At 35.6% G+C, this 13,760-nt stretch overlaps 4 protein-coding genes across 13 annotated transcripts; 2 read left to right on the top strand and 2 right to left on the bottom strand.

The window, feature by feature from the left end:
* Positions 1 to 60: 60 nt before the first annotated feature.
* LOC110849243 (probable 26S proteasome non-ATPase regulatory subunit 3) lies at positions 61 to 2,647 on the bottom strand. Its single transcript, XM_022096637.2, has 9 exons — positions 2,457 to 2,647; positions 2,196 to 2,386; positions 1,969 to 2,125; positions 1,644 to 1,876; positions 1,391 to 1,529; positions 1,117 to 1,278; positions 835 to 1,045; positions 651 to 690; positions 61 to 571 (listed from the first exon to the last, which is right to left on the bottom strand). Exons 1-9 carry the CDS (start codon positions 2,557 to 2,559, stop codon positions 290 to 292), a joined length of 1,518 nt encoding a protein of 505 aa, XP_021952329.1. The 5' UTR covers positions 2,560 to 2,647; the 3' UTR covers positions 61 to 289.
* A 57-nt stretch (positions 2,648 to 2,704) lies between these two features.
* On the top strand, positions 2,705 to 4,489 carry LOC110849246 (cysteine-rich hydrophobic domain-containing protein 1). Of its 3 annotated transcripts, none has more exons than XM_022096640.2 (6): positions 2,705 to 2,849; positions 3,137 to 3,492; positions 3,563 to 3,628; positions 3,709 to 3,820; positions 3,909 to 3,950; positions 4,070 to 4,489. In XM_022096640.2, the coding sequence occupies exons 2-6, from the start codon at positions 3,270 to 3,272 to the stop codon at positions 4,116 to 4,118; spliced, it is 492 nt and encodes a 163-aa protein (XP_021952332.1). In that variant the 5' UTR covers positions 2,705 to 2,849; positions 3,137 to 3,269; the 3' UTR covers positions 4,119 to 4,489. The 3 variants fall into 3 exon arrangements, with proteins under 3 accessions (XP_021952332.1, XP_021952331.1, XP_035707538.1); XM_022096639.2 differs by having other exon boundaries at positions 2,709 to 2,849; positions 3,133 to 3,492; XM_035851645.1 differs by having other exon boundaries at positions 2,709 to 2,862; positions 3,133 to 3,492.
* On the top strand, positions 4,148 to 7,160 carry LOC110849245 (HSPB1-associated protein 1). The gene is made up of 9 exons (XM_022096638.2): positions 4,148 to 4,817; positions 4,907 to 5,104; positions 5,211 to 5,313; positions 5,392 to 5,419; positions 5,538 to 5,573; positions 5,640 to 5,770; positions 5,841 to 5,968; positions 6,048 to 6,158; positions 6,226 to 7,160. Exons 1-9 carry the CDS (start codon positions 4,599 to 4,601, stop codon positions 6,724 to 6,726), a joined length of 1,455 nt encoding a protein of 484 aa, XP_021952330.1. The 5' UTR covers positions 4,148 to 4,598; the 3' UTR covers positions 6,727 to 7,160.
* A 47-nt stretch (positions 7,161 to 7,207) lies between these two features.
* Positions 7,208 to 13,741, bottom strand: LOC110849242 (LIM and SH3 domain protein F42H10.3). Of its 8 annotated transcripts, none has more exons than XM_022096630.2 (10): positions 13,601 to 13,741; positions 13,275 to 13,489; positions 12,854 to 13,209; positions 11,221 to 11,381; positions 11,037 to 11,131; positions 10,879 to 10,963; positions 10,207 to 10,807; positions 10,021 to 10,130; positions 9,092 to 9,313; positions 7,208 to 9,028 (listed from the first exon to the last, which is right to left on the bottom strand). In XM_022096630.2, exons 4-10 carry the CDS (start codon positions 11,287 to 11,289, stop codon positions 8,945 to 8,947), a joined length of 1,266 nt encoding a protein of 421 aa, XP_021952322.1. In that variant the 5' UTR covers positions 11,290 to 11,381; positions 12,854 to 13,209; positions 13,275 to 13,489; positions 13,601 to 13,741; the 3' UTR covers positions 7,208 to 8,944. The 8 variants fall into 8 exon arrangements, with proteins under 8 accessions (XP_021952322.1, XP_035707534.1, XP_035707535.1 ...); XM_035851641.1 differs by having other exon boundaries at positions 13,595 to 13,726; XM_035851642.1 differs by lacking the exon at positions 12,854 to 13,209.
* Between the last annotated feature and the right edge of the window lie 19 nt (positions 13,742 to 13,760).

The following is a 13,760-nucleotide window of genomic DNA, read 5'->3' as shown; positions in this document are numbered from 1 at the left end:
ACATTTTGCAATCCGTAGTTTCGCACTATGCCCTAATCAGTGTTAAAATCATATAGTTGATCATTTTAAAAAGATATTTTATTAATTTCCAACCTTTACAAGAGTTTCAAATTACAGTATTATATCCACCGTAGCCCGTAATAATATTCGTACATACTTATGACAATTTTGAGTCTCTATTTATGGTAGAGTTGTTCTTACAAAAACTGCAAATTTTTGCATATTATGATGCTAAAAATTATTTTTATGAACTATATGTAATTAAATAATCGGGTTCTTAAGTGTTGATTTAAACGAAGTCGTCATCATCTTCTGCCATTTCTTTAGCAAGTTCCAGATCCTGCTGTTCTCGTTCTCTCCGTTCTTCTGCAGACTCTAAATCCTTGTTGTAGCTCTTGGGCGGATAGCGCATCGCTTTGACACTTTGGTTGTGAATGTTCAAGCAGAACGTGATCCTCTGGTGGAAAGCGAGCTGGGGTTCTTGCGTGCAGTACACGTCGGTTCGTTCTTTAGAAGCCATGAATCCGCCCTCGTGGTCAATTCCAGCTTCAATTACGCTGTCCCGGATTGCCTAACAAGAGAACATTTGAGATTTATTATATATGCACTTGTAGTGAATTGTAGTGAGAAATGCAGAAATGCAAGTATACCTTTGCGACAATAAATTCTGCATCCTCCCCTGGTGCTTTTCTGCAAGTTTCAAATCATGTTGTACATTTATGCCAATTTTTTTCAAACATCAATTCATCGTCGTATCGACGCTTCAACCAAAAATTTTAAAAATAATGATGAAAATGCTTCATCATGCTATTATTTTAATTAAAAGACGCTTACATGGCCGCATCTTCTGGCGCATCAAGAACCAATTTTTGGGAAATATCAGCCAGGCTAATTCTAGAGTAGCTGGTGCTGATAGCCCGGAGACCGGTTTTGATTACATTGTGTCTCAGACGTTGGATTAAAATGAAAGTTCTGTCTTCTTGAAACTGCTTTTGATACTCTTCAAGGACTTTTATAAACATGCTGAGATTTCCGAGACGTACAGCTATATATTTAAAAAATAATACTTTAGTCATTGTTTCAAAATTAAAAAGTATGTAAAGTATCAAATCAAACCTTGCGTCAATTGAAAATATGGAGCCAACGAGCGCTTCAAGTGTGCCTGATGGAAAATTGACCGCTCTGGAATATCTCCGAGAAGTAATTCAACTGTAACCAACAACTTTTGAACAGTCTGCTTAAAGCCGACTGCTGAATGTTGTGGTGCTTTCCGCAGTGCTTTAAGTAAATAGAGAAAGTTTAAAATATTAACTGCACCATACTTGTATTTTTTTAATAACTTCATATATAATAAATGTAATGAAACATGGCGTGTATGTCTTGTGCTAACCTTGCATTAAATGTTTTTGAGCATTCGAGTAATCCAACTGGACTGCCTTAATTCGTCCCAGGTAATATAGATAGCGAGCAAGTTCATTGTTGCTGGCCATGGTCTCTGGGTATGTACTCTTGGACACGAGCTTATCCGCCTATTGAGATTATATGCAAAATATTAATAACGTCAGTGTTAGTCAACTTCGTGACTAGTATGCAGTAAGTCCAACGAGTTCAATCTGATTAGTAATTGAAAATTCGCAACGAACCTGATCATACAAATTGTAGTGCAGGTAATTCCGTAACAGACAATTTATGAGAACAGCCTGTCCTTCATAATCGTTCCTCAAAGTTGCAGTCCGAAGCTTTGCGTGCAAGAAAGGCCGAATTTGATCAAACTTGCTGTCTAATTCATATGCTCGAGAGTAGTAAAAGTAACACCGGGCAGCGATCAAATCCAGAGACCGACGATTGTGGTTTTTTAGCTTTTGCATGAGATGCTCTAAATATATGACAAAAAATTAATCAAATTTCCACCCAGTTTGAATGTCGCATAAAAATTATAAGTTCTAATAATAAGTTCTCCTTCTTTACCAGCGCATTTGACGGCATCCACCGTTTTCGTGTTGTCCAGTAGATACAGGAGGACCAAGAGGTGTAGATACGCATCAATTTCCGGAATCAGCGGAGTATTGGTGGACCGTCCTGACCGCAATGTTCGTGGAGACGGTGCAGCATCCGTGTCCATTGGCTAAAATAAACACATAAACGTTAATTACCCAACCCGTTTGCCTTTACTTCCTCTAATTGCTGAGCCTTACCTCAGCCAAATAGGCACAAAGGGAGTCCCTCTTATCCGCTGAGTGGGTGTAATACCCAACAATAATCCTCCGTAAAACGTTCGAGTTCAATTTCCTCCTCGTATTTGGAAGACAACGCAGCGTTCGGAGCGTAAATCGAAAGTCCTTCCCGTACACAGCTTTCTCCAACTGTTTTACCTGCTCCCGGATGTCTAAATAAATTGGAACACTAATTTAATTTCACTTCACCAAAAACCTAATTAAAAACATGAACAAACAAACCTTCAATTGTCAGCAAGTCAGGATCTTTTTTCACTTCCGGCTCCACCGTCTTTCCATCGGTGGCATCCGCCATTTCGATGTCGTTAGACTCTACCACTTTCATAATTTAAAAGTTTTTAAAAATTAACTTTCGAAAAATTGTGAATTTATTTTGAGAAGCGAGCGAGAGAAGACGTGTGATGTGAGATGACAAGTGCAAAAACCGAACGGGTTTGAATCTGGTGGACAGAAAACTGGGAAATCCGCCACGATCAAATACATTAAATTATGTATCCCTTAAATTTAGAATTTATTGTTTTTTTCACAAACTTTAAGGGATTAGTGATAGTGGATAGAATTTTTTAATTGTTAATTATCTATTTGTTTAGTAGGATGTGACTACTACAAGCTACGGTAAGAATTTAAGGTATTTTACATGTATATATTGGTTGTATTTTTTGTTAACTTCTCTTCTTAATTTTTCGAGGTTTTTAAGTAATTTGTAGTTGGAATAAGTAAAGTAAGATAAGAAAGAATCATGACTAAATTAAAATGATTACCCTAATTACTGCGATTAGAATGTGTGTATCACACATCACAAGGTTGAGACGCCAGACCGTATCTTATAATACAAGTCACAAGTGATTCATACTTAATTACAGCAATTTTGTGGTTCATTATTTATTTATTTGTTTAGGCAGACGAATATGACGAAACAAGGCGAAGGGTCTGACCAGATTCTACTACTTGCGATTAGGATATCCGTAAAACCTTTCTTCACCGTTTGTAAAACTCAACTTTAGTCAGAAATAACTAAACTCCACTTATCAAGTGATGGATATCGAAGCAATTGAAGATACGGAAAGCTTTAGTGAGTTAAACTATGGAGGCAGTGGATTTCCCTTGAACCAAGAACCCATTATTATCCGAGGATGTGGAAACATTACAGTCTTTGGTCTTCATAATCGTTTTAAGACAGACTTTCCACCTTCCCTTTTGGCTCGTGTCGCTCCTGAAGAATTTAAAGGAACGGTTGAAAAAGTCAATTCAATTTTGGGTAACGCCGAACAGATAGAAATTTTAAATTCAGTTGTAAACTTTGTAATATTTTTAAAATAATTATCCAGGTCACAGCCTTCCCTTGCAGATGAAATGGGTTATTTTCGGGTGTTTCTGCTGCTGTTGTACGTTAGGTATGATCATATTAAATAAATTAAGGATTCATGCATTAATAAGAAAAATTAACTAATTATATGTCATGATACGTATTCAGGATGTTCATTTTGGCCTGTGATTTGCCTAAGTAAGAAAACTAAATTATCTGTCGAAAAGCTTCTCGAGTGGGAGAATTCTCACCTTTATAGAAGACTTGGATTAAAGTGGAAGTAAGGATACTTAATAACTAATAATAATCAGGATTAATCAGGAATATAGGTTGTTTCATGTTGACCTTTATTACCTGATCCTTTTTAGGCTCACTCAGGGGCACTTAGACTCGGCCATGTTAGAATACGTGTAAGTTATTGATTATTATTCAAGTCAATGTGTTTATTTAAAGATTAATTGTGTTATTCACTTCTTATTGAATTTGAAAAAAAAAACAAATTGTAAAAATATTTCTTTATTTCTCTTAGGATTCACATTGAGTTTGTGCCTAAATACCAGCTTTACGTTCCGGATTGATAATCAGCTATATAGAAAGTACACTATATATAAACTGTCACCATCATCACTCACTCGGTGCTTCGTTTCGTTTAATTAAATACTTGATATTTGATTAGCAAGATAGTTAAGCTAAATTTACAAATAGTCTTTGAGTTATTCAAATCGCCTCTCACCATTGTTGACGCGGATCAATCAGATATAACTTAATGTTCAATCACGAGATTATTTTGATTATTATTATTATTACTACTAACAGACAAGCAAAATACGCAAGGCCATTGTTTCGCGAATTTGTGTGAAAGTGTAGTTTATAAACATTACAAGCAGTTAAACTGCATGAACAAAGTGTGTCAGTCAGAGACTAACATAATAACAAATTAAGCTTAAATCACCGTACCGAAATCAATCAATGCAATTCTAAACAACAGTTTCTAGTTTTGTCAACTGTTAATTAGTAATTTGTTAACTATTGTGATAACATTCGCAAAAAACAACAACATGATGGACAATTCACAAGTTCGTAATACCCCGAAACCATCCTCATTCGAATCTCAACTTCGTCAACTTATTCTTAAAGAAGAAATTAATCAGCCACTCGTATTCAGAGGAATTCATGAAAATTGGGACCCTTGCACGTTATCTTTGGATGACTGGGCTAAACTTTTCAAGGAGGAACGACTCACTGTGAGATATGGGAAGAAAAGGTGGAATGGTTTGGTTAGTCATACATAGATAGTCAGTAATTGTATAGTAGTTAGTTCTAGATAAACTTGAATTAATCAATCAATTTTGCATCCTGTTAACAGCAACCCCAATGGGAATCGGAATGTGGGAAAGTTGACTTGAAATGGAAAGAAATTATTGACTGGAACAATGGCGAGTATGAATTTTTACCAGAGGGTGGAAAAAAGGAGGACATTTGGATCTACTATGACTATCGCTATCTGCCTGATGTTTTCCATTTCGGTTCAACCAATAATGACAAAGATCGAGACTTTTTAAAGGTAATAGTAATTTGCATTAGCAAAAATATGTAATAAATACAACAAATAATGACTTGACTTATTCACTAACAATACTAATTAATTGGCCACGTATATCATTTTGCAGGTGATAACATTCAATGAAAACCTAAAGAAAAAGTTTTGTTGGAGCAAACTTGGATTTCCCGAGAGAAATAGCGATCATTCTACTCTGTGGATTGGATCTGCAGGTTGTTTAAATTGAATTATATATTTTAAAAAAAACTCTTTATCTTAGTGACGTATTTAATTCTTTTTCATTTGTTCAGGATCGTATACCCCTTGTCATTTTGATACGTAAAAAAATTACTTTAATTTTTAATTAATTAATTTTACTGTAGACATCAATGGCTTCAATGATTAAAGTTGATTGCCGGTCATTCAACTAGAAATGTAGAATTTAATTTAATTCCAGATATTCATGCAACTTAGTATGTCAAGTATTTGGAAGGTAATACATAAATACTTTAAGGTATACCCAATGAGTAGGAATAACACGTTTGTTCACTAATTTTAGAAAGAAATGGATTTTGTTTCCCCCGAAAGACACTGACCACTTGCTTCCAACCCGAATTCCATACGAAGAGTCTAGTGTATATAGTCGCATTAATTTTGGTTCTCAAAAGCGTTTGGCCAGCCATGCTGCAGGTTAGTCGAAATAATTATGAAATTTTTATCAGTGCCAAAGGATAATATGTTAATAATAATTTGTCATTAGACTTGGAGAAATGTACTCCTTACCAAATCACGTTGGAAGCTGGCGACTGTATGTTTCTTCCTCAAAAGTGGTGGCACTATGTCCAGTCCGAAGATTTCAGTATTAGCGTTAATACATGGATAGAATTGGTACCTCGATCAAAAATACATTTGATTAGAGTTATTTGAATGACCACTTTAAAATAATACATGGCATTGAATGTTACAGCCTGGTGATCATTCTGTCAGACTGGAAGAGGCCATTTTGCGATCCGTTACAAGTACCGTTGTCAGCATGACATTTCCGGATGCTTCAAAACAGATACTGAATCCAAACGAGGTAATATTTCTATCTACTTTTAAAATACTGCATTTTATTTTAAATCAGTTTAATTTTGTTTATTTAGATGGATGTAGCCGACATGAGTGAGATGGACTTAAATGAACTTCTTCAAGCAGCTACATCATCTTACGTTGAAAGTCAGAGAGCGAAAATGCTTGCGCCAACGACCACTCTAGCCCCACAACGTCCACCAGCTATAGATAACACCATCTCAGCAGCAGCTGGCAGTCAAGTTATCTCATCAACTGCTTCTTCTGATTCAAGTTCCATGCCACCTCCTCTCAAAAAAGCAAAGAAACGGATCAATCTTCCCGATTTTCTGCATTTTCATAGAGCCAGCGTCAACGTTCTCTCACCAGTGGATTATCAGTCATTATTTCAGTGTCAAGATCACGAGAATGATTCAATAGCAGATACCAAGCAGGATGAAGATGCTAATCCTCCCATCGTCACCCGATCTCCTTCTTATCTTGAACATTTACTTAATGCCATCGGACATCCTATCGTGCTGAAAACCATTTCTCAACAGTTTCTGAAAAACGTTACTCAAAATCCTCCAAAATAGTTCCGATAGATTAAATTAGTTGACGCGTTTTCCATTGTTAATTAAAAATTATAATGATTATCACAGGTTGGTTAGTTAAGTACTAGTATTTACTCTAAAAAATAAGCTGACGATAAAATAACAAACACGTATTTGCGTAAAACTTCAAACAAAAGTTGTGCATATGTGAATAAATGATAGATTATGTATGTTAGGGATAAATCCTAAGTATAAGGGATATGGACAATCCGTGAATGGAAATCATGACGCGAGCACGGCGCCTACCTAAAGCTAATAAATAGTTACCTATCCTTTTCGCATGCATAATAAATGTCAGTTGTTGTAAGAATAATCCGTTTTCCTTATTCTCGTTGTGATTCTTGGTACATAGATGTTTTGTAAAATGTGACACAAAATTAAATAAAAATTTTGTTAAATTATTTTTCTGTAAAAAATCAATAAATTTCGGACAGTTTGAATTTAAATAATATTTAAACTGAACTTTATTTATTTAATATTTATTTATTAGTCGATAATGTTGGAACATAGGAAGGCACAAATAATTGAGCTCACACAGTAGCAGACTCGCATATTAATTATTATTGTAATATTACACTTTGCCACAATCAATTAATTACTTTAATAGTTTTCTCATTATTTCTAAATTACCTATCTAAAAAAACTCGTGTCTTTCTTAAATAAAATCAAAATGCATTAATTATTAGAATTTTGGCAAACCTTCTTGTAAATAGTAAATGTTTTGTATATCTGACACGGACTGAGCAATTCTTATTCATTTAACCTCTCCATCTTCTCAACTAAAGGATGATAAGGTACTACAGATAAATTAATTAATTTATACGTGATTTTCTGGTACTCCAGCAAGCTGCCAACTCTTTGCATACATACCTGAAGTAGTTTTTATATAGTGTTACAATCAATTAATAGTGATACAAACAAGTTTCGTATAGCCTCGTTTTGCACACAAGAATTTAACAATGGTCATGCTTTTCAATTTTTTCTTCTTTTAGGTGGAGGAACATGCTATCCATAGTTTTATAATTAATTTACATGGATTGACATATTACCGATCTGATTATCAATATTATTGGAAGGACATCATAAAAATCAATCAGTCAGGATATAAATTATGGAGAAACAAGTTTCCAAAATAGTGATATTTATACATGTTATAACATTTTCACAACTTATATATTACATCTGAATAGCTGCACCCACTTCAACTCACCTTATAAATACAGAAAGTTTCATTTATTTATATTAATGTTTTTTTAGTAAGCTTGGAATTTTTGCAAAGCATCAAAAGATTGGCAATTTTTGGAATGAAGCATATTAGCAGGATGGAATATCCAGTTTCATATGGAAGGATAATACTGTTATTAGTTATTAGAAAATGGAGCATCCCGAGAAAGCATGGAAAGTTGAAACAGTCTTGATTTTTTCTTCAAAGAATAAGAAACACCAATCAATCTAAGCATATATGTACATATTTATAGTCTGCATAGACGAAATATTGTACCAAATCGGAAGACATTAATATTCACTAATTTGTAATATAATAATCTACATAATATTCGGTCGTCTGCGTTCTACTGTACACTACAGTAAATAATAATGTCATGAAAGATATGGCAAACTTAGGATTGTTGTGGTAATTAATTAGTTAACAAGATAATAAGCAGTTATTTGTTAATAAAAACCTACATGTTCATGTTCAAAGTACAATCTACAAGTAATGATATAATCATCATAATCACTACGTATGTACGAGGCACTAGTATGCATATATTGTTAAAAATCCTAGTTATTTTAATAAAAGTATAGGAGTCTGCTGAATGTGGGTTATGTGTGCCTAATTACTTTTTGTTATTGCCATTATTATGTGATATGCAGAGCACTAACATGTTTTTTTCAAAAATGACACATAATGTTAATTTTCCTAAAATGATAATAATATTGGTTTGTTATGAGGTACACTTGTTACATTGATAAGATTCATTGTACCATGTATTCTACGAAAGCAAAGCAGTCAAATCCTTCTTCTTAAAATTTGTGTTCCACGACGAGGACCTCGATTGATCGATAACAATTTAGCATATAATTGCCACTTTCAAATTAAATTTATAATAAATTGATTCTTCTTTAAAACGTTAGACGATGATCTGCTTGGGTTAAATAACTAGAACAAGATTTGAATTGTCCTTCTTAAACAAACGAATTAGGCAGGTTGTACGTAGTTGGCTGGGAGCATTCCTCTCTGCTTGGAACGCAAATTTGTCCCAGTCAGCCAACCTTCGTCAATCTAGAAAAAATAGAAATGGAAATAGTTTTTAAACCGATTTGTATATTTTTAATTTGTACATACCGGAGTGCAGTCGACGATCATGTCTCCCTCATGAAAGCTTAGTTCATCAACATCTTGTGCCTCGTAATCATAGAGAGCTTGATATCGGATTCCAGAACTTTGTGGGGGTGGTGCCTGCTGGTGGTGATGCTTCTGCTGTGGCATTTGTTGCATGTGGTTAGGTTGTTGGTGGTGTGAATAAGAATTTCCACCTCCTGCTCCATATCCGGAACTCATTCGTGCCTGTCAACATGGCATGACGACATGTTATCAGGTACACTATATCATCTACTATTATTCTACTTATCCTTCAGAGCTTCACTGTTTTCCTCTCTCAGTTTTCGATATCCCATAAGTGAACAGCCAATGAGTACATTTGAACTGGCCACACCTACTCGTCTACTCAAGTACGAGTAGGTGTGGCGTGTGGCCATATGAAAAACAAGAAAAAAGACGACCCTGTTTCGCCTATTCAAACCTTCAACCAAAATCCAATTTTACTCGGATTTTGAAAATTCTTGCACCATTATACGCTCAAATAGTAACTTTTCAATGCTAAACTCAACTTTTTAAAAAAATTATTGATCAAATCAAATAGCCGAGGCTATTGCTATACGGTCAAAATTTTCAAAAATATTTAAAAATTAAAAAAAAAACATGGATTTCATTTTGGATATGATCATACAACTTTTTTTACTAGAATGGATGCAAGAATTTTCAAATTCTCCCAAAATTGGATTTTTGGCGAGCGCTTGGAGACGTCGACTTTCTAATTTTTGCCCCTTTGAGTGGGGCGTAAATGTGGTCATGGCATTATATCACTTGGGGGTCACTGTTCACTCATGGGATAGTAGAACAAATCAATGGTGCGTCGAAATCTGAGAGGGGCAAGTAGTGAAGCTGTCCGTAAAAAAATTTACTACAAAGTTAAAACCCTGCAAAAAGTCTACCTGAGATTGAGCCTGAGCTACTCGCTGCTGCTCTACAGAACCATAATAGTTATTCATCGGGTCGTAATCCGCAATGGATCCTACCTTGTTACGGGATGCATTTGCGTTAACTACATTCATACAAAATTATTAGGACAAAATTATACCACTGTAAACTTTCATAATTAGTAATTCAAATAACATCACCTGCTCCACCCTCTGATGTATAAATCACGTTGGCCTGACCTCTCGAGGAGTAAGGGGATGGGTTATATTGTTGATGTTGTTGCTGCTGCTGCTGGGCTTGAGGGGGTACATAGTGCCCCTGTTGATGATGCTGTTGAGCCGATTGTTGCTGATGTTGGTAAGAATCGCGTTCTGCCCGGTGATGTTGTTGGTGTGATGAATTGTTTGTCGCAGGAGGCTGGTGTGACTGTTGTTGGGCTTGATACTGGCGAGAATTAGAATCATGGCTGTTTCCTCGATTGTAGGATTGGTGAGAAGGTGAATTATAATTCTGGTGGTGAGACGAGGCCGAAGAATGACTACTGGTTGGCAAGGAAGACAATTCATCCATGTATGATGAGGGGCTTCGTGGAGGTGGGACCCCGTTCTTATTCTTTGTGTCCCCCTCACCTTCTCCCCCCAGGGTTCTCTTCTGCTCCATCAGTGCCTTCTTCTCTAACTCGCCATGATAAGTGACGTTGCTGATGATTTTGGTATTCGCCTTGATGCGCATCAGCTCAGGGTCATCGGCAACTTGGGTGAACTTGCCCTTGGTCTTCTCAAACTCGGCGTGGTACACGGCCTAATCACATAAATTATGAAAGTTAGGGAAATGCATGCATAATATAATGTTCTGAAACATTCTAATCCTACGTTTGATTGAATCTTTGTGTTTTCAGAAATTCTCTTAAACTCCGGTGTATCAGCGACTGTGGTTGCTTTTGCTTTTGGTACATGGCTAAAATATGAATTGGTTTAATTAGTACTGCACTATCTTTTAAGGAATTAGTCAAATTATATCATCCACTCACGCTTCGCAGTAGGGCATTTTATCAAATCCCTTGTATGTCTTCATATTCAACGTCATCCCACAGTCGTTGCATTTGAAGCATCCTTTATGCCAAGTCTGAAATATTAAGTGCAATGTTATCATAGTGTATAATCGTCTGGTGAGACATGGCTATTTCTGCATTTTCATGATCCGAGTATTTTTACCCTGTCCAGACACTTCAACTCTTCCATCGGATACACCGTTTTGGAACACTTGGCACAGAGTTTATTCATTTTGATTTTTTTTCGGTTTTCAGCAGGATTTAAGCAGGAGACGCGACCAATATTCGAACTTTCACCGTCGGTGAAAGTTATTTTTCCAAGATCTGTGGAACAACAGATAATTATTTTTTTAAGATATTCACGACCAGCATTCCTTAGCAACCTCATTCAATATTATGCCTTGTCTGTAGGTTTAAATTAATTGCATGTAGTGCCAAAAATTAAATAGTTGTATGCTTTCAAATAATATATTTTACTGAAAGATGATTCCCAACCTCCTTCACGATGGATCACTCTTTTTGAATATTAAAATATTATTTTTTACAACATAGAAAAAATTCCACACAATTCGTTGGTTGAACTGCCTGACTCAGTCCCAGTTTATCACAATCTGTTCACCTCCCATAACACTACACCAACTATTAAAGAACTCGCTCCTGTATGTATCGATAATCAATTCCTGCCTATCAACAAGTGTATAATAATGATAACAGATAATTCGCTCCACGCGAGACTACGCTCCAAATCTTGAATACAATTTTACAACCAAATCAATTCATTCAAGTCTATACGAAAAAAAACTCCATTTACATTGTACCAAGGTGAATCCCAAATATATCTGCTTATCTGTTGCGATACTATCATCTATCAATCAATGAAAATTGCATGAAGCACCAGCCTATAACAATTACTTGTCTACAAATAATATTAATAGGAAGGAGGGATGCACTGTCGTGTGTAGTGCACGATCTATTACTTCTGCTGCTACATATTTTATGTTGCATAACACAACTTGCACAATAATAACAAATGTCGTGTTCCTTTCAAATGTCAGCCCTTTCAAATATTTCACCCTTTCAGTTTCATCCAATTCAATAACAAAACAAAGCCATTCCATTCTCATAGGATTAGACCAAACCAAGGCACAAGAAACCAAAGAATATTATTATTACATATTACGTTACTATTACATTTTAAAGTACCTCTCTTGACCAATTTGCTCCTTACAGCGCCACTAAGTTGGTTGGTGGTTAGATTTTAATAAGCAATGTAATCAATTCAATCTCAAAAACTATAATAAGAATTCATCAACGCAGTGTAGCTATATGCATAACCCGCTTACTTTTATGTGTAACTTTTGGAATTATTAATCAGCAACTGGCACGAAGAATAATTCAATTCAATTTTTTTACTCCATGGGTTTGAATACTTGAATGCTTAATTTAAAAATAAAGAAAAATACAATACGGCACCCATCAACCGGATAATCCAACAAGCTTCTCTGTGACTTACACGTTTATAGTTTTTTACACCCTGCCCTTACACTACATGTCGTCATTAAGGATAAATAAATGCGAATAGATAATGTAGATTATTGGTATATGTATTACGCCGACTAAAACAACACCACTCTTCTCCTAACCACGACCACGAACCACTTGTATATATAACTAGCGAAAACGCCTGACTAACTTTAATCACTCTCTGGAGTAGGTATAATTTAACACTCCCACAATATACCCAAGTTTGGTAGTTGTTTTTGGTTTGTTAAACGAAAGGGAAAATATATACGTACCGTAAAATAACAAATATTACATCTATTAGGCTACGCCGCTTGTTGATGATGATGTTGATGTATTAAGTTGTTGAAATCTTGAATTGAACTTTGCGGAGAGCTTCGAATCGAGATTGTAGATTTCTGCTACATACAAACTAAACTACTACACACAAACTTTGAATTCGACAGTAGAGAATTTACATTCAACAAGCGTTTAAAGTTTTTTAATCCAATCCAGTCCAGTGTATAAAATGGAGTGCGACTGAACTTAGGGAACGGGTTGAGAGTTTCAAGCCGAGTATTTTGGAGAGCTCGCCTTTTTAAGGAGTTTTTATGCTGAATGCTCTCACACTCTTCTCACAGTGCAGAGAGTGCTGTGGATGAGATGAGATAATATAAGATTGAATTCGTAACAAATTCCTTTTCCTCTCCTACTTACTACTCCTTCTCTTTTGGGTGTCTTTTGGTGACGATGATGCTGATGTTGATGACGATTCTTCAGAGAGAAAGGTCCTACTGGCGGTGGTTCTTTCCTCTTTAACGACAAAGGTAAAAGTAAAAGGAAGCAATCCGTCCGTTGTTGAAGAAGCTACTGGTCCGATTCAGATGAGAATGGCATGCATGCAATACACCGGTCAGTGAGATCTGCAATAACTGAAATGCAAAAAAATGCAAAAAAATACACAACAAAATGATAATCTACGAAAAATGAATGAAAATGTCCTCCCCAACCGTACAAAATAGGATATCAATGATTACCCTTACATCTTCAAGGTACCACTACTACTCCAACTCAAATTTTGAAACTCTTCAGTTGTTATCTAACCGGAAGTGGGCGTCGATTCGGGAATCATGCCGTTAAATAAAAAATGTTGACTGTTTATACTGACTGTTGACAAAACAAACGATTTGAACTTCCCGCCCT

Source organism: Folsomia candida, unplaced genomic scaffold, assembly GCF_002217175.1.
Source record: "Folsomia candida strain VU population unplaced genomic scaffold, ASM221717v1 Fcan01_Sc004, whole genome shotgun sequence".
NCBI lineage: Eukaryota > Metazoa > Arthropoda > Collembola > Entomobryomorpha > Isotomidae > Folsomia > Folsomia candida.
Note: the sequence above shows the minus strand (reverse complement) of the source record. Positions and strands in the feature narration are given on the sequence as shown.